Source organism: Pseudopodoces humilis, chromosome 21 (assembly GCF_049639895.1).
Source record: "Pseudopodoces humilis isolate 2021_Gansu_Grassland_sample_001 chromosome 21, ASM4963989v1, whole genome shotgun sequence".
Taxonomy (NCBI): domain Eukaryota; kingdom Metazoa; phylum Chordata; class Aves; order Passeriformes; family Paridae; genus Pseudopodoces; species Pseudopodoces humilis.
In genome coordinates this window covers 10749997-10777948 of record NC_142220.1, presented here as the reverse complement: position 1 = coordinate 10777948, position 27952 = coordinate 10749997, and the positions used below count along the sequence as shown (strand labels likewise).

General features: G+C 48.9%; 1 protein-coding gene across 4 annotated transcripts in view; it reads right to left on the bottom strand.

The window, feature by feature from the left end:
* The window catches only part of STX8 (syntaxin 8), an 86273-nt gene that overhangs the window by 26864 nt on the left and 31457 nt on the right, over positions 1–27952 (bottom strand). For all 4 annotated transcript variants that reach the window (XM_088065485.1, XM_005530969.3, XM_088065487.1 and 1 more), the window contains one exon: positions 5948–6049. In XM_088065485.1, coding sequence (XP_087921611.1) covers positions 5948–6049 — 102 coding nt within the window. The remainder of the gene's footprint in view (positions 1–5947; positions 6050–27952) is intronic.

Genomic DNA, 27952 nt, shown 5'->3' with positions numbered 1-27952 from the left:
GAGGGGAACTGCAGCACCCACACAACAGCCACCCACAAAATGTAAGGAAAAAACAGATGTGAGCAACTCTGGGCCTGTCTGACCAACCTGGGCAGGATGGAGGCTCCAGAGCAAACCAACACTAATTAGAACAGGAAACCAAAAAGAAAAGAAGGTAGAAAACACTGGGAGTGCACTGAAGGGAAATCAGAGCACAGAGCTAACCAGGTTTGCTGGTCAGATAATGAATTTTCTGGACAAAGGAAGTGAGATGGATCCTATCCACACAGACTTCACCAAAGTGATACAGCCCCACGTGGGAAATCCTGAAATGAAAAACTGGGGATTAGCAGAACTGGAAGGGCAGGAAACTGGTGAAAGGGGAAGCGGCGTTGAAAGAAGGATCGGAATGGATGGAGGTCACCGGCAGAGCTCCTCCAGGAATGGTCAGCAGGCAGATCATAGTAAATACTTTTATTAATGACCTTGGCACAAGAAGTGAGTGTGCTAATGAAATCTGCTGCTGACACAAAGCTGGAAAGCAGCACCAGCACACAGGAAAGCTGGGATTGGACGGGGGAAAAAATTGGTAACTGTGAAGATGAATGGAGGAAGGTTGAAATTCCATGAGATGGGAGAGGAAGCCACGCACTGGGGATAAACAATAGTTTTTGCTGTTAGCTGGAAAGAAAATGAACTTGAGTGGAAAATGTTCAAGAGTGAGAAAAGCCTAAGCAAACAGCTCAAAACCAAAATGACTGAGGCTCCACCATGCTGGACTTGCAGTATTTCCAACAGCCAGAGAAGTGCTGGAGCTGCTGGACAAGGCAGGTTATAGGGCTTACAGAAACCCAGAGCTGTGAGAAGCTCCAGGGATGCTGCACTTGGCTCCTGTGGTTAAACATCCAAAAGGTTTAACTAAAATGAGTTAAACGAAATGTGAAAAAAGACTTGGCAGAAAACAGATTAATTTAGGAGATTAAAATGTAAAGACACTTGTTCAGCCCTGGAGAGCAAAAGCTGTGAGGGCACACTGAGTGATCTCTTGGACACACACTTTTGAGGGAATAAATAAAAAAGAGGAAAGAACTATTCAGGACAGCAGAACAAGGGCTGCACATGGCCATCATGAAGCATCCCTGACAAGTCCAGGCTGGAAATAAGTTTATTACCATTTCAGCCTTCCAATAGGAGTAATGGGGGGGAAAAAACAAACTTGTTCTCAGAAATTTATCGTGAAGGGATCCTCTGACCCAGAAGGTCCCATCTTTTCCTTCTCAACACACACAGAGCTGACTGCACCAGGACATGCTGTGCTTCCCACCTGGAAGGGGACTCATAAAGCAAATCCAAACCACCGTTTTTTTCCAAAAAAACCCCCGTTTATGACTGCTTAGGTCTATCCTCTTTCATCAGCTGAATCCATTCCAACACCTCAGCACGAGCTAATATTTGAGAAGTGAATAGAGTGTGAGGAGGAAACTGAGGAAGAGGAGGCAGAGAAGGCCATGAGCTGGCTGGAGGGCACAAGGGCACTGCAGGAGTGAGCACCAGGCTGGGGCCACTGCCACCAGCACGGGCCTCATCTCAGGGAAATACAGGAGCTGCCAGGCCAAGAAATCTCATCCCAGCAAAGGCTGGACAGGTGACTCAGAGCAGTGCAGTTGTCAGGGAGGAATATCAGTGTAACTTCTCCAAGAGTCAGATTGCAGGAAAGGCTGATTTCATGGCAACTGAACCAGCTCCTCCTCTCCACTGAGAAAAAAACAAATGGATGAGGACTTGCTCATCTAAATACACAGGACACGTCAGAGGAACAAACCTGAGCAACTGCCATCGTAATTTATAAAACAAATTAAATCCATGGCAAAAATAAGCAAAACTTAGAACAGAGAGATCACAGAACCTGGCAGAAAAAGGCTCCAGCCTGCATGAATCATTATTTTCTGGAGGAAACCTTATATAATCCAGGCTACCCTGTTTTAAAACAAGCCAAACCTTCCAAAAACTCCAATTACTGGGTTTAGCAAAGCTCTGTTTTTAATTCAGGTGTTTTGGTAAGATTCAAAAAACAACCCACCTGGTACAGATTAATTCGATGTAGTTTACACCCCGCTTTTGGCATCCCCAACCCCTTCCTCAGCAGGAAGGCAAAGGGGAGCTGAGAGCCTCTACCTGGGGCTGAGGGAGGTGATTAGATTGCATTGCCATCTTGTGGAACAGGAGGAAAGCAGGGAAGGGGAAAACTGCTCAGGCACCTGTGTGCAGTGGGGTGCTGCTCTCCAGGACTCAGGTGCTGCCCCAGAAGGGGATTTGCTGTGGTTGTTCCTTGTCCTCCTCAATAATCTGAAAGGGCAGAGGGATGCACACAGGAAGAACATGGTTTGCTGCCCTCAGGCTGCCTGGAAAGGGATGGACACAGACTCATCTGTCAGAAATAAAAGCTCTCTCCTTTTTTTTTTGTGCTTGTTTTCACCGTGACAAAGTCATGATTTTCTGTGTTGCTTCCCCAGGAAACAAAAGTAGCTTTTCTCCCTGCTACAGGAGAGCAGCAGAGAGTGACTGGGGTAGGACCAGGAGTGGAACCAGCAATGCCCAGGTTCCCTCCCCAGCTCATGGTCTGGTTCAGCAGGACCTGGAGAGCATTTCTGACTCCACACATTGCCCAGCTCAGATGCAACCACCTCTGCACAGGTCACATCTGCCAACAGGGCTTCCAGCTGTGCCCTGAGCTACTAAAATCCCCTTGGCTCCTGCAGACACAAACACTTGAGGGTGTTCTGATCACAGCCAAAGCCTGGCTTAACCATCCTCTGCAGGGAGCTTCCTACTCATGTCTTTAGGGAAAATAACCAAACAAAAAATCCCACTACAACACTTGAGGATGGGGGGAAAGTTACCCAGAAACATCAAACCCCTGTTTTCAGCCAGGCTGGGAGCAAGGGGAGGAGGAAGGAACATCTTCTGGACTTTTCACAGACATTCCCCAGGGCTGGCCCACAGACTGAAGGAATGGCTCCTGTGGGGACAGGGAGAGGGTGGCTCTGGGGGGCTGGGGTTAAACCATGACATCCCCAGCACCTCAATAGTAATTATACTTCAATTTATTTACAAAATTTTAAATGCAATTCTTAAGAGGACATTCTAAGGGTCAAAGCTTCTAAAAAAGAGTTACTGAGAAATAGTGAGTGTTACTCTGCTGAAAGCCCTAAAGGTGCCTGAGCTGGAAGAGAGAGGACAAAGCAACCCAAGAGCACCAGCGGCTGAAAAGTCAGGATTGTGCACGCAGCCATTCCTGGAGCAAAGCTGGTACAGACAGCCTGACACTTGACTGATGATTTGCATGAACACTCTAGTGAAAGCTCAATGCAAATTTCTGAAATCTAAGCAACTTATATGTCCCAGCACCCCTCCTAACACCCAGCACGCACTGGAAGGGATAAAACAATGCCAGGCAGTGTGCAAACATTTGCCTGCAGATGACTGATGATTTTCAACAACAATTTCATAAATACAGCAGGCTGGAGTCTATCCCGTGGTTATTCTTCCGCTGCCATCCCTGGGAGTTCCCAGTGCCACCAGTGTGGGGCTGCCCGAGGCCACCGAGGGAGACAGGACAGCCTTCCCTGGGCATGGCAGGGCTGGCACTGTCAGCAGCTCCTGGGCCAGTGAGAAAAATGGCACAGAAAAGCAGCTGTGAATGAAACAACCCCTGAGGGGCTGTGCCAGGCTGAGGCAGCTCCTGGGCCAGGCAGGTAATGCCAATCCCAGCACTGGGAACAGCCCCCACAGCTGGGAATGAGGTTTGCATGAGAGGGAGATGTTGAAATATTGATTAAAGCTGGGTTTCACCAGCAAGACTTTGATTTTATGATTATGCTGGCTGCTAACAACGACACACCCATTAATGTATTACATTCCTGCTTGTAAAACAGGGATTATTCCATTATTCCAGCCAGTGTACTCTGCTTGTATCCACAGTCCGTGGCTCCAGCACAGGCACTCATCAGGGAAATAAAAAGACATCATGATTTCAAAAAGGAGGCAAAAACACATTAACAGCCACATGCTGGAACAGAGTGGAGACGGCCTGAGTAGGGATGGGGTGAGCAAGGGGGAAGGCTCAGCACTTCACCCTGCTTTAAATCCAAAGTAAGACACCAAATCCAAAGAGTTACTGAAGATTTTATCAATTTAAATGATAAAAAAGGCACAATGACAGAGTCCCCTGGCAGGTGCCAGTTTTCCTGCTGCTTGGCCTCATTCCAGGGATAATCATATGTACAGGGAGGGTATTTCTCATCTCCATACAGCAGTTCATTGCAGTGTCAGGGGTAAGGGTGGAAAAGGGATGGGAACCCGTGTCCTCAGCAGTACTGCTCCAAACCTCTGCCTGGGTAGGAGGGAGCAGCCATCTGAGGCAATATGGTGTTTACTTATGCCCAAATTGTTATGCAAACACAGGAAGACCTATGGGAGCAGAGGGAACAGGCACCAGAGGCAGCACTTCTCACCAAAGCAAAATGTTTTTCAATGTGCAAAGGGTGAGATAGGTCACCCCCAAGCAATCCTCCCAGCCTTCGCTTCTCCCATCCTCCTCTGAAATCCCCCAGGCAGCCAGGATGGGCTTCCTGGGTTAAAGAGACATCATGCAGCAACATGTCTGGGGCTGCACTTACATGAGGAACCTGAAGATGGGGAGAAATCCCTCTTGGATGCCATGGGACTGACTCCCTGACCACCCCCCAGATCGAGCTGAGCTGCCCTGGGCTCGTGAGGAAAACGAAGCCACAGGAATTAAGGGGAGCCTCCAAAGGCACACAGGGGTACTCAGCATCATTCAAGTGCACTTAGTTTTAAATTAAATCCATCTTGCATCAACATTCATGATCTAAAATAAAAGAGTCAGTCATGAACTCTGTAGTCACGCCTTTAATTCCATCTGCAGTTGGTACAAGAGAACTCGGAGACAAATGACTCTGACAAGTCAACTTTAACCTCCAGAAGAAGCCACAGGTTTTCATCAGCCTACATCAACCAAGCTTTCAAAACGTTATCACTGATGGAGAACCAAATAAATCCCTGGAATTTTCAGTGCTGGAAAGATGCTTGATTGCCAGTCTAAGCTGGGGAGCTTCTGCAGCCTCACTCCACAGAATGAAATCTCCCTCCAGCCACAAACAGGTTGTGACCACACCAGCCCTTGGCTTTCTCTTTACTGAACTACATAAACCAAATTTCAACAACTCCTGACTGTAAGTCAGATTTCTGTAGAGAACTGTGAGTCTTCCAGCACAATAAAAACCACAGACACCAGAACCAGACATGCTGCTTCCAGAACTGAACTGCCACCACCTCCCCAGGGACTTCATCCCTCAGCCAGTCCCTCTCCCTAAAGACATTTTCTGCCACCATCGACAGCATCCTCTCCTGGTCAGTGCTACCAACCCTCAGCTCTTCATCCAAACCTGCCTGTGATTATCACCTCTCCTTGGCTGGCTGGAGAGGGAGCCCAGTTTAGCTTCAGCAGCCTGCACATCACTTCACGAGTCACCAGGAAGGATTGCATGCCTGGCAGGCTCTGAGTGCTGCTGGGTAAAGAGCTCATTCCTGCAGGACACCCCAGGAGCGCTCCTGCGGCCTCGCTCCCCGCTGTGCCAGCTTTGTGAGAGCTGGTAGCAAGTTTGTGTAAAGCTAATTAACATGCACCGCTCTAATTTCAACCCATTTCATACAATCAGGATATTGTGCAACGCTGGAGTCAAATGGCTCAAGGAAATTAACTGCACCAGCACTTCAGCACCGCCAAACCTGCTGGAGATGTTCGGCGTGCTGGGGTTTGTGCCTCTGAAAGAAGCTGTCCTCGGTGGGGAGCGCATTGCACAGCAATTAGCAGCAGTTAATAATGCACATCATTGGTTAAGAACTGCCCTGGTATCGAGTGATTTGTGCTGGAGCCATTTCCTACCGCAGGATGTTGATTTCTTGTCCACCATTTTCACGTGCCGCGTCTGGTTGCGCAGCCGGTCGTCCGTGTTCTCCACCAGGTTTGTGAGGTCGTCGATGATCTCTGGGGAAAGAGGAACGGGGACATGAAATCTGAGCCCACAGCACCCCTGAGCAACTCTGAGCTCAACCACCCTCCTGCTGAAAGCTCCAGAATGGGAAGCAGCTGCATCCTGCAGTGGGACAGACCAGTGCTCACATCACTGAGGTCCAGATCCCGGGAGAGCTCCACTGCGGCCGTGGAGGAGAAAGTACAGCCTGAAGTGGAGAAAATACAACCTGAAACAGCAGCATCAGTCTGGGAGGTCAGGGAGTGCAGGGTGAGGGCAGCCACGAAGCTGAGGTGAATTCCCTCACTGAGCCAAAGTGAGGAAATTAGTGCCTATGCGATAGGAAATCTGGAATTTCAGTCCCTGGAACAGCAGCTCAACACTTGGTCACAACATCATCACTAAACCACATCCACCATCTTCATAAAGGCTTCTGAGAGCACCCAGTGCAGTCCTGACCATGCAATCACTGAGGCCACAAAGTCCTGCTTTGGTTCCCTCCTGGAGCTGTGGGTCTGGCAGCTCTCCCTGCTCCCCACAAGGTCCTCTGGGAAAAGGCAAGTGGGCAAACTTTCCCCTACATCGAGTCTTAAGAGAGGAGAAAGGAAAACTTCAAGCCAAGCCACCCTCAACCTCCTGTAAGTGATGGCTTTAATTTTGTCATGGAAAGCAAAGCTGGTACAAGGCTTGCAGTGAGAGTGGTTGATGGGATGGCTGAAAATTGAAAGCTACATTCAGGCACTAAATTTCCCTCTCACTGCCTGTTACGCTCTAATTTCCCTGGAACACTCAGCCAGTGCTTCTGGTGTCTGAACACACCATGTCTGGCTGCCCTCGGGCCCACAGGTAGGGAAGGCTTCCTTTGTGCAGGATAAATCAGCAGAGGACAGCAGCCAAGCCCTGAGTGCTGCTGCACAGCCTCTTGCTCTGCTTCCAGCACTCTCCCCACTATTGAGCCCCACCTCTGTAAGTCCTGCCTGCCTTTCAGCCAGCCTTGGGGACAGTGGCTGTGCCCTCGGCTCCTCTGTAGCCCAGCAGGGCCTGGCCCTGCAGCTCTGCCCTGAGGAAACCCTGGGTTCAATGGCCCTTAAGCAACACAGAGCACACAGCACCCAGTTAGCAAGGCTAAGTGATATCCTGCCCAAATTTATGGATCATAACCCTGCACGGATGATGGTAGAGGGTTAAAGAACATTTAAAGAACACAACTCCCATCAACAGGACAGGGCTTTTATTATTAAGCCTTTATTGCTTTGACTGTATTCCTTCAAACAAAACTTTTCCCAAATGTTGCTACAAGGAAAAAGGGGATGACAGTGAAGAGGACATTCCTTGTACCTCCCAAACTTCCCTGTGACACAAGGAGCCCTTGTCTTTACGGGAGTAGTGCCAGGGTGCGACATCAGTTCCTGCAGCTTCCCTGCTGTCTTCCCCGTGACACCAGGCATTGAATGGGAATGGTTTTCTCCACTATTCACCTTCCCAGAGCAGATCACAGAAACTCCTGAGCTGGAAGAGACCCACAGGGATCATGGGTCCCTGCCCAGACCCCGCAGCAATCCCAGCCTGGGCATCCCTGGAGCACAGTCCAAGCTCTCCTGGAGCTCTGGCAGCCTCAGGGCCGTGCCCATTCCCTGGGGAGCCTGGGCACCCTCTGTGGGGAAGAACCTTTCCCTAAAATCCAACCTAATCCTCTCCTGACACAGCTCCAGCTGCTCCCTCAGGTCCCAGATGTTCATGGAGGGTGTTTATGTTCTCAGTCTTATCAAGGAACAAGCAGTGTATCAAATACAGATAAAACCAGTCTGATTGTACATAGAGATAACAAAAAGTACATAAAATTTTCAAAGTTCTGCAGACACAAAGGAAACGTCCAAGGCACATGGAGCACGCAGGTTTTGCTCTCCCGGAGAGCTGAGACATTTGAGCATCATCCTTGCAGTGCGTGTTTCCATCTGCTCCACAACACTGTCATCTCCAGTGAATCCCTATGTAAAATGATATCAGCATCTAAAATATCCTGTACTTTGAAAATATACAGCTTTCCTAAAACATCAGCTCCTGATTCATGTCCTGCAGACCAAACCATCCCTGAATCCCCACGAAGGGAGGGCAGAGGGCAAACATCAACCACTTCCCTGTGTTTTATCCTCTGGATCTGACCCATGCACCCCACCAAAACTCTTCCATTCCAGACACAAACCCTCCATATTTCTAAAGTTGTTTGCAATACTTAAAATTATTGTTCATCAATAATTTCACACACAATATTGTCCATCCTACACCAAAACACGTTTTCCCAAGGGATGGGAGGCATTTTGTTTGAGCTACAAGGTTTGTTCGGTTTGCAGTTCAGATATTCTCTCTCCTCCCCCTTCCACCCAATTTTCCCAAGTCTGACATCTGCAAAGCCAACAATATTTTGGGGAAACTTTATCTGTCCTGCGTGATTCAGCACACAGGAAGAGCAGGACAATGCTGCCTGCAAGGGCAGGACTGCTCGTGTTTGCCTCTCCATGAAAAAAAGTGCCGCAAGTTCCCATCGTTGTCAAGGACAAAGTGATAAGCATGCTTGGGAAATTGGAGACTTTCCTCTGCCAACACTGACCAGACCCTCCTTGAAAAACATCCTGGTGAACAAGCTGTAGCTAAATGAGAACAAATGTGAGCAGGAAAATTTTCTGTCATCATTTCAAAGCCCAAGGCAGTGCAATTGGGAGTCTGTGTAGAGCGTCTCCTTTCCCATTGCCCTGCCAGGACTCATTTCTGAATCAAAGGATGGCCCTGGACACCCTGCAAGAAGCATTTCTCCATATATATATATTTATAACATGTTTTGTGACACAGTCAGGTTCCTGGGGAGCAGGGCACTTCACCCAACACAGCCCAAAGCTCCACAAGCACCCAGCCCTTTGATGTCTCAGTTGGGACCTGGAGAATTCTGGAGTGCTCATGGCAGGACCTGGAGGTCTGAGCAGCTGCAATGGGGAGGAAGCACAAGGAGGTTCTGACCCTGCTCCCAGCTGAGCCAGAAGTCCAGCCCAGCAAGTTCCCCAGGCCAGAGTGCCCTTGAAGAGAGACATCCATCCATCCATCCATCCATCCATCCATCCATCCATCCATCCATCCATCCATCCATCCATCCATCCATCCATCCATCCAAGCACAGGGCAGCACTCAACCTCCCTGTGAATGAAATATTTCTCCCAAAGCAAAGGAAATCAGTGTTGGATAAGGCAGAGCAGGAAATCAGCAATGGATTTCCAAGGTGGGCACCAAGTAATCCATGGCTAAGGAACTCCTCGGAGCACTGACACTCCACAGGTTCCCACCTTTTCTGACCCATCTCTGCCCTTCAAGCTGGCAATTCCATGTTCTATCACCTCCCATTTAGCTGGCTGTGCAAGGAACAGGCTAAAAAAAGATGGAGAGAGCCCTGAAAAGAGGGAAGGAGCCAGGTGCCCCCGGCGGGAGGGAGCAGACGGGGAAGGCAGGCTGGCTGCTGGTGACCTTCCAAAGGACATTCCTGTAACATGGCACTGCAAACCACAACTCAGCCAGGAACACAAATTTAGCCAAGGTCTCCTTTCAGGGAAGCAGGATCTTGAAGCAGAAGATAAAAACCCAGTGCCCCACCCCAGCACTAAACTCAGAGTCACTTAAGCACAGCTGAAGTGGGAGAAGTTTGAAGGTCAGTGCTGGAGGTGAGCATGACCAGGAGCTGCTCCCTCAGCAGGGACTGCTCAAAACCCCCTGTCACAGCTGTCCCCATCCCTGCACACGTGTCCCTGTGCTGCAGCACCAGCCACCAGCCAGGCAGGAGGTTTTGGAGCTGACAGCAGCTGAGGCAGCCCAACATTCCCTACGGGAAGTGTCTGGCCCCCACAGGAAAGCAGAGGCACTCCACTCTCCTCACCACCTGCCCCTACACATCTGGGAGCTTTTCCTGGTGATCCAAACTATAAAAGCTGGGATGGAGTCCTCAACAAGGGCAGGGTTTCTTCAGCTACGTGTCAGACAGCAAAATAACAGTGGGATCTGAGGGCAGCAAGGACAGAGAGGACAAAAGTCATGGCAGCTCTTCTCTGGGGACACAAGCGTGGCTGCAGTGCTGCCCTGGTCCCTGCAGCCATGGAGAGGGCAGGGACAGCCCCTCAGGAAACCGGGATCAATCCCACACATGGGCCTTACAAAGAAAAAACACAAGGAAGGAGCAGCAAAGCCAGCACATGACAGGAAAAATGTAGGGTGATATGTTCTGAAATACTTGACTTTTTTTTTTTTTTTTTTTTTTGTTCAAAATCACACAGCAGCGGTTTTTGATCTTAGGCAATGTGTTTTGGACAGTGCAGAGCAGGCTGAGCGTGGGTCCAGGTCAGAAGAAGCATCCCTGAGGAAGAGGTGGGAGAGGCTGGAAGTGCAGCCCTCTCCCATTCCAACATAACTCTGCCTCCCAGGAAGGGGAGAGGTGTTTACTGGAAGAAAGAAGCCTGAGCAAAGTGAGAAAAACCTCCTCCTATTTTATTTTTTTTTCCCAAAACCAAATAAATTTTCATTTTCTTTAATAATTTGCATTAAAAGTGCAAAGGAACAACCTGGCAGCAGTGGTAAGGGTGGACTTACATCCCTGAAACCACATCTACTAAGAGCTGAAAAAAGTAAAGATTTATGTAAAGGACACCAAGGGAAGACAGATGATAAAAAATTGAGCAGAAGAAATTGTATGGGATCCTAGGAATTTCTCAGGAAAAAAAGCTCATTCCTCATTTCCTTCTTCCTTCAGAGACTTTGCCGCTGCCATGAAAATCAGAAATGTTCCGTTTTAGTTGCTGAAATCACCGGTACCTCCTGCAAAAGCTGGTTGTGCTTCTCTCCAGCCACGGCATGGATAATTTCAGTGCCTCCCGTGGGCCAGGAGCCCCCCAGGCCAGAGCTGTAACTCATCCCTGCAGGAAGGGAACGCAAAGCCCGAGCCACACCAGGTGCCGGAGCAGCCTGAGCTGTCCAAACAGATCCTTCTGCTCTTCTCCTCTGCTTCCCCTCCAAAGGCCACGAGCTCAGGCCCTGGGCTCGCCCCCAGCCCCGAGAAGCAGCACAGCCCAGCCACGGCTCCCCCAGCAGCACTCCCAGCTGCCTTTCCCACATTCCCAACGTCTCTGCTGACATTCCCAGCAGCCCTTCCCATCGCTCTGGGGCCGGACGCCTCTGGCAGCCCCATCTTCTGTGTCAACTCAGCCATCAAGTCTTTCTACAGCTGGCCAGAAGCTTTCCAAGGGAACAGTTTTCCCTGGAAAGCTGTTTGGCAGATGGCAAAACCAGCCCGTCCCCCCGCCAGCGCTTCACCTCCTTGAGGGTGCCCTTTGTGCTGGAACTCCTCCCTGGCCAGCCTGAAGGGAATAATCAAATGAAGTTCTGTTTTGCCAACAAAATGAGGAGCCCAAACTTTTCCAGAGATCAGGAGCCTCTGCTGCAGCTCTTTGAGCCACTCTGCCTTTCCTCCCTTGCCAGCCCCACTGTGCTCCAGTGGATAAAGGAGCAAATGGACTGTCAGGGCCCGAGATCCCACCAGAAATTAATATTCCACCATCCTCTGCAGGGCCCCAACAGCAGCCAGGACACAGAGTTACAGGACAGGGCTCAAGGTGCACATTCCAGCCAAAAAAGCCTCACTTTGGAGAGGACGACGCCCAGCGTGGGGCAGCACGGGATCCTGTCCCTCCTGCTGCCACGGGCCCTCCGTGATGTTCCTCCTGCTGAGGAGCTCCTTCATGACAGCTTAAACACCTGATTCTGGGCAAGTGAGCAGCTCCTTACGGGAGTGAAAGCCAGGCAGAGACAGAGCTAGAGAGCATGAGGAACTTGCTCCATTTTGCAGGAAACCTTGGGGGGTTTCTTGAATCTTTCCTCACTCAAGAGCAGGAAAATGACCCAGTTCCTTTCCATCCTGTGTCTCCCTGTCTCTCCCTGTGTCCCACACAGCTGAACCACCTTTCTGAGGCACATGAATTGTTTGGGTTTTTTTAAATCCCTCTCCTTAACTCATGGAATTCCTTGGGAAGGATGACCATCTCTTCCCAAGTGGAACAGGTTTTACAGTTCTACATACATGAGTTAACACTGATTGATTTTTTGTTTGTTTTTTTTCTTTTAAAGAGCCACATTTGATTTTGGCAACTCCATCTTTGACCTGCACCCATTCTGTCTGTGGAAATGAGAAACCCAAAAAAAAAAAAAAAAACCCCAAGCAAAAGCAGCCACATGAAATTCAGCACTGGAAGAGAGAAACAAACCTGGGGTTTGATCAGTTTAGCAGAGCGGTGCTGCTGACCAAACGTTTCCTTATAATTGTTTGGATTTTCCGTGGATTGAAATTTATGGATCACTCAATAGCATTTATCGATGAGTAATGCACCTCCATGGCCTACCCCACTGAGTCATGGAAGACTCCAGTCAGCCCTAAGAAAACACACAGAGAACTAAAATCCCTACATAAAAGCAATTACAGTAAGGCTGGAATTTAGTGGAGAAGCCAAGCAGGCTTTCCCTCCCTCCTTCAGGTCTCTGGTGCCTCAGGAGAAGAGCTGGATACCAAAGCAATGAATCATATAGGGAATGCCAACCTCTATATGTTCAAACCCCATAATTACATGTTAATAAGAAAGCAAAGCATTGTTCCAAGTGCCAGGGCTATGAAATGAAGATTGCAAATAATGGAAGTACATCAGGAACCTGAAGAACCTCAGCACGATGTGCCAGCTGTAATGTCAAGGCAGAGTGAAAAGAGAAAAAATGCAGTAAAAAAGTACAAAGCAAGGAATCCTAATTTCTCTCCCTGGCTGCAGCCGTGGCAGGCTTTTGCAGCCCCTGTGAGGTGTGCAGCTCCCTGTGCCAAAGGCAACACAGGAATGCACTCCTGGGCTTCTCCTTCAGCTCCACCTCAGCTCCCCGTGCTGCTCATGGCTCCACAGGGCACTGGGACACCAACACCCCCTGCCCTGCTCATTTCTGCACTTCCAGCAAACACCAAGAGTCCTCCCTCCACCATCCCAAATTTAACTGAGGACATTTAATCTCTTCTTTGGCAGAACTTCCTGTAAGCATTAAAATCCCCAAAAATACAAATTTCTCCAAGGGGTCAAACCAGCTTGTTCCTCCGTGTTCCAGCTGCCTCACTCTTTAGCTCTTTTAATTAACAGGGATTGTGATGGGCCTTGGGGACGGGAGGGTTCAGAAGTTCTGTTTGGGCTCCTGCTGGGAATGTGTCAGGATGTGAGTCGGAGGTAAAGTTTATAATTCCTACAGGAATATTTCTGTTACAAAGGTGAGCACAGCAGGGAGGCCAGGGGGGATCTCCATGAGTTCCAGGTGGCACAGGGACATTTCCCAGCCTTCCCTGTCCCTGCCCTGCTGGCAGAGGAGCAGGAGCTGTGTCCTGGCCCCAGCCCTACTCCGTGCCCAGCTCACATCCCGAGGCACTCCATGCTTTCCTGGCAGAGCCTCCCAACTGGAGGAGCTCCAGGCCATGCCAGCTCCTGCCTGAGGAACTCTTCCAGAGGATCAGCAACTCCTTCATTTCCAGGACCGCTCCTGCCTCCCGGAGCTCTTGACAGCAGTGACAAAGGCACAGAGTGGAGAGCACGAGCTGCCCCGAGCCCTGTACCCTCTGCCTGCCCATGGGAGGTGAGGAGCAGCCCCAGCACCCAGCCCAGAGTGCCCAGGACCAGCCCTCGCCTTCCCCCAACCAAACCCTCACCACCCTCAGGGCTAACACGTGCCAAAACAGGAGGAACCTGTTTGTTCTGCCACAGAGAACCTCGCCACCTGCTCCAAGGACGTGTCCAGGCCTGCTGCTTCCAGCCCACCCCACCTTCCACCCTGCATTCACCCATCCTAAAAGATCTGACTGTATCTGGGTCAAACTTTGATACCCCCAGGCAACACAGGACACTTCATCCTCTCGAAAGCAGGTCCAAGAGCAGCAGATGGTGACTGGAGAAGGCGTGGAGGTGACACAGAACCAGCCAAGGATATCAGCTGTGGAAGCCCTCACCAGCTCATCCTCAGCTACAGAGCAACACTGGGAAAACAAACACTGCTATCAGTTCCAGCTCACAGTTATTAGTTAAGAGTTGTTATTTTAAAAGCACACACTGAGAAGTTTTCCCTTCTCCAGCTGCTTATTTTGTTTGATTCGAACAAAACCCATGGACATTAATTTTAGCTATACTTAATTGAATAATTTCTCCGGGGAATGGTTCAGGGACAGTTTTAATGCAGGCTGTTTCCAAGAGCCATTACTAATTGGCATCTACCACAGCCCCAGTGTGCCAACCAAAATAGTACTTTTGAATGTTACTGGAACTGCTCTCAGCCCAGATGTGTTGAGAACTCGCAGTGATACAAGGCAGGCAAGAACCATATTCACATGATACAGCATTCTGAGTTTCCTCTCCCAGTTATCTGCAAGGAGATAAAAGTCTCCTTCCCTGGAAGTATTTGAGTGCAAAGCCATTTGTTCCTCCTCCTTGCCCCCAACAAGTGACCCTTGCTTTTACTCACCGTGTTTAAGGCACAGCAGCGCGGTCACCTGAGATCAAACACGGCTTTAGAACAAAAATATTCTTCTAGAAATTATAAAAAGTTGCCTCCAGTTTACAGCACTGGCTGAAGTCCCCAGGGCACTGTTCTGGGCTCTCCAAGCTCACAGCACTCACTGGGCTCTTTGCACTTGTGATTAATATTTATTTGTATTCAAATCCCAAATCTAAGTGCCCCAGCAACACAAACAGAGATTTTGGGGCCAGACTACTCAAAATTCCAGCAAAATCTTCAAGTTATAGGGACAATGTCACCAAATTATTTTCCTACAGAGGTGACTCTGGGAAAAAGCAAGGAAATCCTGCTAATAGATAAAATACCCATAAAATCTGCATGTCTAGGAAAGCCTGGAGCACTGGGAGGCTGGAAGGCCACTTACATGGCTATAACAAATCCCTGCCAAGCAAAACACTTTTCCTGCTCCAATGTGTTTGTGCCCTGCAAGCTTACAGCAGAAAATGAAAGGATTGAAGCTGTTTCAGACTCCACATTTGTCTGCTTTCCCTTTATCCAAAATCTAAGATAAAATCAGGATTGTTTAAAATATTGCCTTCAGAAACTGTTGGTAGCACTCACTTCTGCTTCCTTTTAGTAACTCTCATTTTCCCCAAGTTTTTACACCATTGCAACCCTTTTCCATAGATATCAACAGCTTTCATTACAAATACACATCAATTGCCACAATTTCCTAAGGTGGTTTAGCAAATCCCCATAAAACACTGTTTTGGCTGCTAAACACCTCAAGCTGAGGTTTCCATTTCACAAAGAAAGAAACCAACAAAACCCCATAAATGTACCAAAATACCTACAACCAAAACAACCAACAGCAAAACAAAAACACCAAAAAAAGTCCAACAGAGCTACGTTATAGCCCATAAAACACTATTTGGCTACTAAACACCCTAAGATGAGGTTTCCAGTCCATTTCGCAAAGCAAAGAAAACCAAAAACCCCACAAAAATACCAAAACAAAAACAATAAAAAGTAAAAAATAAAAAATTTAAAACTCTGTGTTATACTCCACACAGATGTTGCCACTTTTAAGATCTCCTTGGCAATTCCTGCTCCTACACTTCATAAAAGGTGGACCCACCCCAGGAACGTAACACAATCCTTGTGGGTACCAACAAACCAGGCTTTAGTCCACGGAGAAAAACACCAAATGCAACAGTGAGCACCTCATCCACTCTGGTCACAGCCACCTCACCCAGCTCTACTCCTTCCTGCCACAAGAAAAAAAACAATTCTCAGCTGTTGCCTTGGTGGCCAACACCTTCAAAGAAAGGAGTCCTGGGATGTCAGGCAGGATGGCTACACTCATTCCAACTGAAATGAAGGAAATCTCAACCCAAAAAGCAGGACCAGGCATCCCCCAAGGGTTAACTGCAAGGCCATTCCCAGCCCCACACTGTTCACAACAGAGAGCTTCGTAATGTTAAAAATCCAAGTGCAACACTTCATTGCTGCCACGGCCCCTACAATGGAGAACCATTCAACAACTGCAGATCGAGCACTCTTGGTTTTGATGCTTTAGATTAAAGAATGTTGGAAAAAAGGAGCAGCAGTGCTCCTGGAGAGCAAACCATGGAGCTTGAGGAGCAGAGCAGGGATGGATGCTGACAACAGCTGGGACTTGGGCTGAAGGGGTGCCTTCCTTTCCTTCCAGCTTTGCTCATTGTCAGGACAGGCAGTGCCCCTGTCCCATGGTATTGACACAAGGACCAGCAGCCACCACATCCAGGAGGGGTTCCTGAGGTGACCAACACGGGACAGAGCTCATGCCCTACTACCCTCACCCTTTAAAAGAAGATGGGGCTTGGTATTTCTTCTCCTTTTTTTAAAATGGAAATGCGCCTTAGAAATCCAACGAGCACCTTCCCCAGTCAGACCAGCCTGACCCTCCACGCTGTGTCTGACACAGTGACTCAGCCATGGCCAGTTCCCCACCAGTACCTTCTGCAGAACCCCAGCATCAGGCAGGAGCAGATGCAAAGTTTAGGGTAAAAAAAGCTCCACTGGTCTAGTCCTGGCTCTGAATCATGGGAATGCTGTCATCAGGCTCAGAATTCACACAGCTTTTGGAGTACTGGGAGTCCACACAACCTTCTGAACAACCTCAGTGTACCGAGCCAGGGGAGATGCCACCCTGCAGCACATTCCCACGTGATGACATATCAGTGACAAACATGGCAGAAGAGGTCATGAGGCCAGCAGGAAAGATCTTCCTCACCCCTTACACCAACAGGAGCTGGTTAACTCCAGGGAAGATCCCCAAAACCACACTCAGAACGACCAAACACCTCTGCCAAGTGCTAAAAGCTGATTGCCACAGGTCCTGCAGGTCTGTCCATCCACTCTGCACATCCAAAGTTAAACCTCTCCCAAAATACCTCAGCCCCACCTGAGCACTGAGGGTCTTGTTTCACTCTGCTCGAGAGATTTAGAGCAGAGGAAAAGGCAGACCCATGGATCAGAGGGATGTGCAGAACACAACTGCCATTTTAATAAACACTCGCATTGGGAAGGAGCCAGCAGAGCATCAGAGTGTTCACCACAAGAGCATCATGCTGTGGACAGCTGCAGGGCATTATCCTCTTGGATCACAAACGAGGAGGAAAGCCACTTCAGAATTGGGCTATCAATCATGGGAGGAACCAGAGAACTTGCAAGTGCTTCATGGTTACAGTATTGAAAGCAGCTGATAAAGCTAAGGTCAACCCAGGCATCTGGGACTAATCTCCAGCTGACACCCTTCATCAAGCTCCACTGGAATCAGTGATAAATTGAGTAAATTAGCAAGAGGAATACATCACCTAACAACATGTTCAGAGCTGGGCAAATAGCAGGAATTGGATGCCCTGCAGTGATGGCGCTCCTTGGGTCTCGCTGGCATCAGAGTCCTGCCTGCCCAGCCACCTGCCCAGGAGAGTGACAGGCCAAGAGCACAGAGACACATCTCCAGAGCTGATGGCTCAAAAATATTCCATTCCCAGTCTGCAGGCATGGAAAGAGTTCTGATTACTCAGAGAAGTGGTTAAAACAACAGAAAGGCTGGAAGAAGAACTTCCACAGATAAGACGACCTCAAGTCTACGCATCCTCGTCAGCCTTAGCTAATGATTTTCTTTCTTCCCACTTCCTTCCACCAAGAGCTCTGCCAACTTTCCACATGCCCTCCCATGGATTTTCTGCAGATGTGGCTGAACACTCGGTGTTTGGGGTGGCTCTGTGCCCGTGGATTTCTGCAGAGCAAGAGGAGGCTGTTGCACGGAGGGAACCCTTCCACAGCTGCTCTGCTCCCCGGTGATTTTGCCTTTCCCTTTTCCCTTTGCTGGAAGGAGCCTGAAGGACTCCGTGGCACGAGCTGCACCAAGCTGAGGGGCTGGTGCCACCAGGCTGAACTCTGATCCCCACACACAAATCCTGAATTCCAGTGTGACAAACCCCAGTGCAGGAAGGAAACCTCGAGCCTCCACTTTATCAAGCTGCACAAACAGGGGTTTATCAAACTGCAGAGACTGCTGGGGCTCTCTGATTGCTTCGCCTGCAAGTGTCTGCAGGACTGCTTTGATGGCTCTCAGTGCATGGGAACAAGTGAGCACAGGACCTGACTGCAGCAGCCAGAGTTCAACACTAAACAATGTCTTATTAGCCACAAATACATTGTTTCCAAAGAGAAATTAATTTTAAAAAGTAGATAGATAGATAGATAGATAGACAGACAGACATATATATACGGCAAAAGATTAACTGCTAGTTCTATGAGTGTAATCCCAAAGTTGATTTATCTAATTACTCAGTTTAGGACATCCTGCTTTAAAAAAAGATACACTGATACCACAAAAGGCAGTTTTAGCCCAGGGTTTTTATTTTTTCTCCAGATTTTTACCTAGGAAAAACATTTTTGTCCTCTGTTAAACTTGCTTTTTAGCATACTTTTACTCATCTGTTGCTCCACAACCTGGAATAAAGGCAGAGACCTTTCTGAACAGAGCAAATACCAAATATCTGAGTGCACAGAACGTGCCTCTGCTACAGTAAAGAGGCTGTGCTGCAGAGGCTGCCTGAGCCTGACCAGAACTGAACACCAGTAGGATCATTAGTCCCAAATAAAGAGCCACAAGCTTTTTACATCTCCAGTTTTAATAAATCCCAATAAAACCCATTATATTTCCCAAGGCAACTTGAGGATGACCTGCCCTGCAAGGTCTGCCCTTTCTACCTTTGAGGCTATGATCTCAATTTTAAGACATCTGGTAGTACAGACTCCTCATGTTTGCTCTTCCCATATGGGCTGGGAGAAAGTTCTGGATGTTTTCATCATTTCTCTGCAAGGACAATGAACTCTTGCTGCATTGTTTCCAACCCAAATAATTCTGAAACCCAAACGGGCATTCATGGGTAGATGCATTGTACAAATCTTCATGAGCACAAAGGATCACATTCAATGGCTTGGCTGAGGCCATTGTGTTTCTCTCTTTAAAAAGATGTTTTGGACATTAAACACCACTATTAAACCCTTTTCCAGTTCAGTCATGACCTTGCAGCCTGGTTAGACCTTTCCCCCTGTAGTGGGTGAACAAACCTGCACCACCTGGGCCTTCCTCCACCCCCCCAGAAACAGGGATAATTCCACCATCAGGAAAACGTGTCAGTTTGTCAAACCAGAAAACATGAGCCTCTGTCTTTAGCTGTGAAAATCAGGGAAACGTGGTCATTTCCAAGTGAGTGCCTGCAGCTGTCCCCACAGTCCCCAGGTTTCAGCAGGAGCAAAACCCAAACCCGCTTTAACCTGCACTGATTGTGTGAAGATGCAGAATTCGATTACTTGACATTTTGTAAAACCTTAGGAAGCCCCAGTACAAGCAGTGTCAGGTGCTCCAAAATCCACAGGGGACTCACAGCCTGGCCACACTCCCAAGTGTGCTGAGTTTGAAGCTCCACATCCCCTGCAGTATTTCAAGACTTCAGATGTTGGGTTCGGGGCCTCAGCCTTAAATTATTTTTTTCAAACCCTCTTAAAACGCATGTAATCCTTTGTTTTCTTTGTGAGGAGAAAGGTTTCACATCTGGACTGTCAACCTGCATTCCACAGCATTAGCCTGGCAAACCAAAGCAGCTGAGCTGTAAATCTCCCAGAAGAGAACTTGTCATGGAAATCGAAACTCAGCATTAACTGCGGGCCCAGTTCAGCAAGAAAGCCAACATAAAACGCCAAAACAATGCAGGCAGCCCCAAGACAACTCTGGAAATGAGTCCTGCTGTCTGAGAGAGCAAACCAACCTCATCTAACACCTCAGACTGGAGCAGCACCACTTACCTGGGTTTGATCCCAAACAGGCACCTAAGAACCCACTGAGAGCAACTCCCACAGTTGAATTTTGCAGCATTTTCTCCAGCCAGTGCCCTGATTTCACGAGCAGAGTGCAGTTTCCAAAGGTGCTTTGTGAGAGCTGAGCGCTCAGACCCTGTGATCCCCCTTTTCCCTTGGGCTCCCACTCTGCTGTTTAAAGATTTAAATTTGTCCAGCCAGATTTCAAGAGAAATCCGAATGCCAGCAATGCAAAACTGATTCAGCAACAAAAGGGTGTAGAACAGCAAAAATAATAAAAATAAAAGTATCAAAATTGGCCAGGACACCAGCATGTTACCAAGTGTCTCAGCTAAGGTCATAAAAAAGTGTTAATGTCACATTTTTTGATCATTGCAGCATGTATTTGTTAGGTTTTTAGACTGAAAAGTCAGCTGCTAAAAAGAAATCAATTTCTGCCAATAATTTGTTTCCTTTAGAGGGAAAGCAGTTTTGGAAAAAGACAGCTTGAGGTTAATTCAGCTCTGGAACAACCTGGAAGAAAGGCCTGGCTGGTGATACTGAGCACCAGTGCTGTGCTTGGTTCACTCCCCTGCCAGCACTCGCTCCCCAAAAATCCAAGAGCCCACCTCCATTATTTCTTATCCTTTATACCAAAGCACTCTATTAACTCTCTCTTCCTCCCAAACACACAATGCAGAACTTTGTGTGCTGGGCTCTGAGGATTGTTGTGTTCCTTCAGCTCAGTTTCCCTGTGTCTCCACTGGTCTGAGCCTGCCAGGAACGGATCCATCACTGCTGCACATCATGGCTGAGTCCTCTTTTCCCAAAAGCTGCAAAAACCCTCTTGGCAATCAGCTCCATCCAGTTCTGCTGAATTATCAGCATCAGCACAAGGCTCTGCTGCTGCAGGAAGGCTGCCACGAAATCCCCTCACCCTGCCAGAGCCCTACCTGGGACCCAGCCTGCTGACACACGGTTACTAAATCCACACCCAGTCTCCACTAGCAGGAAAACACAGCAAGTTTTTCTCCAAACCGACACAATGTGATATCTGGATACCCAAAACACTGTGTGGGAGCACCTTTTTATCCCCCCCATGCTCTGCTATCAGCACCCTGAGCCACCTCCACATGTTCCTCTGCTGTTTCTGTGCTGCCACCCAGCAGCTGTTCGTGCTTCTTGCCCCAAGGCTCCTTCATTCCCTTGGCACAGGAGGAGGATGCTGCACCTGTGGATGCTGAGAGTGATCCCTGCAGGAGGCTGACCTGGAATAGAGGCTGGACAGAGCTAAGAATAAAGTAGGGATTTATTGAAAGGCTTTAAAGGACACACCTTAGGCAGCACAAGAGCCTGGCCAGGGCCTCACCCAAGATGGACCAAAAATGGTCACAAAATGCACAACTAGTCACGAGGTCTCACATTTTCATCAGTTTTGGTCCATCTGCAATATCAGGGTTAATTGTCCAGTCACTGCTCCAGGTTATGGAGTCCCATCCTTGTTTTCTCTCTTCATTCCACCACTGCTTCTGCTTTGGGCCTGAAACTTGTAAGGACTGTCCTTGGTACCCAGCTGGAAAAGGAATTGTTCTGTCTGCCTGCTCTGTGAAGAGAGCTCACTGACACTGAATATGAAGCTCAGAGCTGCACACCTGGGCAGGGCAGAATATGAAAAATATGAAAGCTCAAACTTAGGGCATCAAGAGCAGACCCCAGCCTGAGTGAGCAGCCCAGGTAGCCACCAGAACAAGCATCTCCAGGCATGTCCTCCTGGGCTGACAGCACTGTCATAGCTCTGGAGCAAAGGAGCCCCCACCAAAACGGGCGCTGGTTTTCTGCTGGCTCTGGGCTGAGGTAATGGCTCTGAGCTTTCACAGGGCACAGCACACTGGGTATAATACAACCTTTTGAAGTCCAGCAAGAAAAAAAATAAAATAAAGAGGGTTTTGTTGGGTTTGTGTGAGGTTTTTTCCCCCCTTTCTTTTTTTTTTTCTGAACGATGTGATACAAACCAGCTTGATACACAAATTAGAGGTGATCTCATCAGGCCATTAGGACTAAAGCAAGACCATCACTTGGGAGGGGATGTGCTAGCCAGATAGCCCTGATTGGCCTGTGAGCAGCATTACTGTGGGGCTACAAATGCAGCCTTCATTACACAGGCAAGGCATGGCTCCCAGCTTTCAATCCCTGCCTGCAAACTGCATTGAAAAGTGGGATTTGGGAGCAGCGTCCCCCACTCACCGCTCCCAGCGGCGGGCACGGAGCAGGGCCAGCCCTGCCACCTCTGTGGATAGAAGGAAATGACCTGCAGACATCACAAACCTCTCTGATTCACACCAAACACTGCCTGGGACACAAAAACACACACTCTCCTGCTGGAAAGCAGCGCAGGAAAGGCACTTGAAAATTCCCTAAGAATGATAAAATGTGGTTTAGAGGCTTTTGCCTTTCATTTCTCATAAACTGGAACTCCATCACATCTTTCCACCGAGCTCCTTTGGATTTCTTTGTTGTCAAGCTAACAATGCTTGAAAGCGAAGAAAGTCTCATTTCTGAGATGTTTCTGTTTTCAATCGAGCAGCAGAACTATTTATTTTCCTAGCAGTGACGGAATTAAACAATTTGTCTTTGAAAACTCTTTAAGCCTTCACCATGACATCCCCCCATCTGCTTTTGAGATTAAGGTACTTTGATTTTTACCAGCTAAAGGTTTATGAACTGCTGTATAAACCCAATTACTCTCATAGTAAATTATGTAAAGCTTACATGTTATTTTTTAAATTTTCCCCCATGGAGTACTCTGGAGATTCAGAACAGGAAAAGCTCACTGAGGCATTCTGAATTAAAAACGTGTAACAGGGAAAACCACAGAGCTCCCAGAAACTTGGAATAAGAAAGAAAGAAACCTCAACATCATTAAGTGAGGATGAGAGGCACCCCAAGAGAGGCTTTACAGGGGAGGACTGTTAAAAAAAAGGGAAAAAAAACCCCACTTCTATTTCAGTGGGAGGGAGTTCTTTAAAAACAGATTAAGTTTCATCTGAGGCAGTATTTATTCCACTTCCTGATTGAAAGCAGGGATGGGAGCGATCCTGGCACAGGGTGGGCAGCTTTGGAGGAGGTTTAAAGGAGAGCTGCCCTCGGTGCTCAGCGTGGCTGAGCTGTGCCCAGCAGGGGATGGAGCATCCCCAGAGCACCAGGCTGAGCCCGAGAACGTGTGGGACTGATCCAGCACTGCTCCCCCAGACTGGGACTGATCTGGGAGCTAAAAACCACCAGTTGCAGGCAGTAATCACAACCTACAGCTGGCAGGAGCTGAGTGACCGGCTGGCCACCACCTCTGGGACACCTTGCACTGCCCACAGAAAGTGGAGCACAAATCCCCCACTCCCTGGAGCAGCTCTGCGGCACAGAAATCAGCCCCAAATCCCACTGTGGTCACAGGGCTCTGGTGAGATGCTGCAGGGACGGTGTTTGTTGGCTGTGGTGTGGTACTGCATTATTTGGGGAACACCAGCATGCACCTTCATCTTGTGCTGCACACCAGGAGCTGAGGAAATGGGCAATCATTCATTCTTAGGATAGTGAATAACCTCCCATAAATGAATATTTGTCCCATGTAAGCTGTCACAGAAAACTCAGCTTCCAGGATGTCCCAGCAGATGCTCCAGGCAGGGACACAAGGGGCAGGGCTGTCACAGCTGTGAGGAGCTGCACTCACAGCCATTTGTTCTGCCAGCTCTGCATTCAACACCAAAAAACGCCTTTGAGCAGCACCACTGAGGAACTCACTGATGTGTGCTGTGCCTGCCAGTGACTGGCTGCTGTGACCAGTGTCCCACATTCCAGAAACAGTAACAGAATTTAGCACTTTCTAGACTAGAAAGGGGCTGACAGCACTTGATCCTCTGCCCCCAGCACAGATCCACTCTGTATTAAATCCATTTTCCTGCCTGGGTTCCTTCTGACTCCGAGTCCCACCGCAGCCAAGGATGCTGGCGCTGCCCTGTGCCAGCGGCTCTCCAGAGCTGCTGCAGAACTCTGTGCATGTTTGTCACACTTTTCATTCAAACCCTGATGTCATGTTTCCTTCCCAGAGCAGCTCCCTCCTGTCCTGCTCTGCCTGTGCTTGTGCCATGGATGTTTCATTTCAGCAGCCCACGGTTGACAGGAGATGCAGATCGGGTTCCCAGCGAGTGCTGCCCACCCTGAGCAGGAGCAGGGAGCTGTGCCAGCAGCACCCACAGCTCCCCAGGCTGGGCACAGCCCTCCTGCACCCACCAGTGCCCAGGACTGCTCCACCCCCAGCACTTCAGAGCTCTCTTTTCACTTCAGGATCCCCTTCTAAAGCTCCCACCTGTTTTAAGTGTCCTCCCACCCCACACTCCCGGTATTCTCCCCTCTGGCCCGTTAAGATTCCTCTCTCCTGTAGTTTGCTGTAGTTTGCTACAGGATAAACCAAGTACTCCTAAGTTTATTTTGCAACACAAACTTCAGATGAATGGAGCATCTCTGTTACACAAGCGTGGTGATGCTGGTGCCAAGCATGCCTCTCCCAGCTCCAGCATCCGCAGGGATCTCCCAGCCCAGCCTCCTCTCAAATCCCAATTCGTTCCGGGAGGTCCTGCCCATGCCTCCCCTTTGTGTGCTCTGCTCACAGGGGTGTTTGAGGAAGCTTTAACAAATCACTGCCATGGCAGTGTCAAGCTGTCAACATGACCACAAGGCCACTCTGCTTGTGAAAGGGCTGAGCTGTACAACAGCCCTGCAGCCAGGCACCGCCCAGGAGCCTGTCAGGAGCCCTAAACCCAGCAGCTCCTGCTCAGAAAACCACTCACCAGCACTGTGCACTCAAAAAAACCTGATACAGACTGTAAGGAAGGAAAGAACACTCCAAAGGTTTCTGAAAAAGAAAATAAAAAGCTTCCGAGCTCCAACCACAGAGAGATTTGAGAACTGGAACGTCTACAAAGTTTGGTTTAGCTACTTAAACTTAACAAAAAGTTTGAAATAAGTTGTGTTTTACCTGGGGAGGGAATCCCACCTCAGAGAACACTCAGCTGCTGGGGCTGAAGGAGTTTTACAAGGAAGCCAGTGCTGGTGTGATGCTGCTCAGAGCACCTCCAGAGCTCCTGCAGGGACACGGAGCAGGACACACACACACACTGCCCCCAGCACCACACCCTGAAAAATTAAAATGCTACCAACAAAATGAGAGGAAACAGGACTTAAAGGTATTGCAGATGGCAAACTAAGAGTGAACCCTCCCTCTTCTTTTATTTTTGGTGTTTTTTCCCTTTTGGAGAAGAGCAGGAAAGTCATTCCCTGATGCAAGATGTTTTAATTCACATTTTCCTTCTGACATCTCCTTCACAGGCCCATCAAAACAACCTGAAAAGGGAAAAGGTCAGACACAGCTATACATTAAGCAGCAAGGAAAAACAAGGCACATCCCACGCTGAGGACACGCTAATGGCTCTTTGGAGTCAACACTTCCCTAATTCACTTTTTAAGACTTTCAGTTGCAAATTTTTTATTCAGCTTTCACAGCACAAATAGCCACAAGAAAGCTACCCAAAGCCCCAAGTCGCCACGTCAGGATTATTTGATATGAAGGTCACTTCCTCCAGCCCCAAGCAAACTCCTTTAAACCCTTTAAGAGACACAAGGAAAAAGGACAAGGACTACTTGTATCGATTTTAGGATATGAGACACAGGTCAAACACTGAGTGCACAAAAATAATTCCTGCTTCTGGAGGAATATAGCAGTAAACACTCAGAAATGCCCTGTGCTGGCATCTGTGGGGTGCCCCAGTTCATTTATGAAGACAGATTAATGTGCCCACAGCCCCTCCAGCGTGAAGGCAATTCTGACCTCTCCAGATTGGCTGCCAATGTGATGTAGGTCCAAAAGAAATCACCCTGTTCTGCTGCAACAGAACAATAAATCGGCTTCCTTGAATACAGTGGTTAAAGAATCCAAGTTCCTGACCTTGGATGTTTCCCTAGTAGGATTCTGTGCTGTAGGGAACAATCAGGACGGCATTTGCTGAAATGCGTGGGATTTATAATATAATAGGTTGCACATATGTGCCAAAAGAGAAGAAAACACTCTTAAATCCAAGCTAATCAAGATTAATTAGCTATTAAAATAGCTAAGAGAACACAGTGCAGTACAGGTGGTACAACAAACCAGCTCCCTCTCCGTGCACAGCAACTCCAGTTGTTTTTGGGGTCACGCCGTCCGTGGATCTGCGAGCGCACTCTCACTGGGAAAAGCCAAAACTGCCTCTCCTTTGTCAGCTGCTGCTCTCTGCAATTCTCCAGGTTTGCACTTTCAAAAACAAACCTGGCGCAGCCCTTTTATAGGAAGTCCCCCTAAGAGCACAGGAAAATCCCATTTTGCCTGGCTTTGATCACCAGGACAGGCTGAGACGGAACTCAGGAGTTTTTACAACGCTCCTCATGCCGAGGAGAGGCCACGCTGCTCACACCCACCTCCCCACTCCAGCACATCCCTCCAGCTCTCCCCTCTTCCTCCAGCCTGGTGCCTTTCTGTTTCCTTGTTGCTAATTGCAATTACAGGTGTCCCAAAGCCCAGGGATGCCTCACGTCCCAAGGGCAGCGCTGGGCTGGGACCGTGTGTGGCCACCAGAACCCCAAAGCCAACAATCCCTGTGAGGAATCCCAGCAGCACCCCAAAGCCAACACTCCCTGTGAGGAATCCCAGCAGCACCCCAAAGCCAGCACTCCCCATCAGGAATCCCAGCAGCACCCCAAAGCCAGCACTCCCCATCAGGAATCCCAGCAGCACCCCAAAGCCAGCACTCCCCATCAGGAATCCCAGCAGCACCCCAAAGCCAGCACTCCCCATCAGGAATCCCAGCAGCCCGACTCCTCTGTCCCTTCCCACCGCGCCAGGAATGTGAACAAGTTGTTAATACCCTGCAATCTGCTCTGTTTCCCTCTTAATCCTGGTTTTAAGCGAGGCAGTGCTCGCAGGAGATCCCATCAATGCATCCACAATGCGGGACAGAGCCAATGTTATTGTGAGCCTGAGGTGGAACGGCTCCACTCCCAGCAGGAGCTCCGTTTGTACAAGGAACCAGCCAGTTCTGCTCGAGCAGGGGAACCACTTCAAACGAGCCAGGCTCCCTGCAACAACAAATCTGCCTGGGCTGTGGTCAGGCAGGAGCAGCTGCCACGCTGAGCCTGCCCTTCCCTCTCTGCAGGAAGGGGACTGGGGTACCCCCCTCTCCTCCTGCACACATCTGCACCCCACACTCCTCCATGCAGCTCCCCACATCCACGGAGATTGGGAACACAATGCAGGAAAAGATTTCTTGCACCCATGGTCTCTGCCCCCACTAACCTGAGAAGCTGAGCCACATCCCTCCTTCAGGTGAGGGATTTGATCTTTCTTCCCTCTAAAATCCTTATTCTGCAACAGGGAAAACTACCATGGGATTTATTTTCACACCATTTTCAGCAGTTCTCAGGTGCCCAGAAGGCACACAATTAAACTCCAACACATTTCCAGCACTGACAGCAGCGCTGGGCATCCCTTGGTTTGTGCTGCACAAACTGCAGACACTGACTTAGCACTGCTCCACATCTCCACCTGGCATGGAACCCTCTTGGTACCTTACCCCCAGCCAGGGAAAACTCCAACCATTGACACACTGAATAGTGAACATGAAAATCCTTATTGAGCACACTGATCTGGTGCAGAGGCAAGGACCAGCTGCCACAGGGCCACCAAACACTGAAACTTGGACAAGAGGAAATCCCTCCTCCCCAGGCTTTTGAAAGCCTCCTTTAATACTCAACTCCTTTCACTCAGCTGTTTCCAGGACATTTGAGCTGTTTGTTAAAGACTCAACACCCTCTGCCACTTATCTGGAGAGGGGAAAAGCTCCTCCATCCACTCTTGTAGTACCAGAGCTCCCTGAGCAAACTGTGACTTGCCTTACGCAGAAAAAGAGGCTGCTCAGAGAAACCTCCCA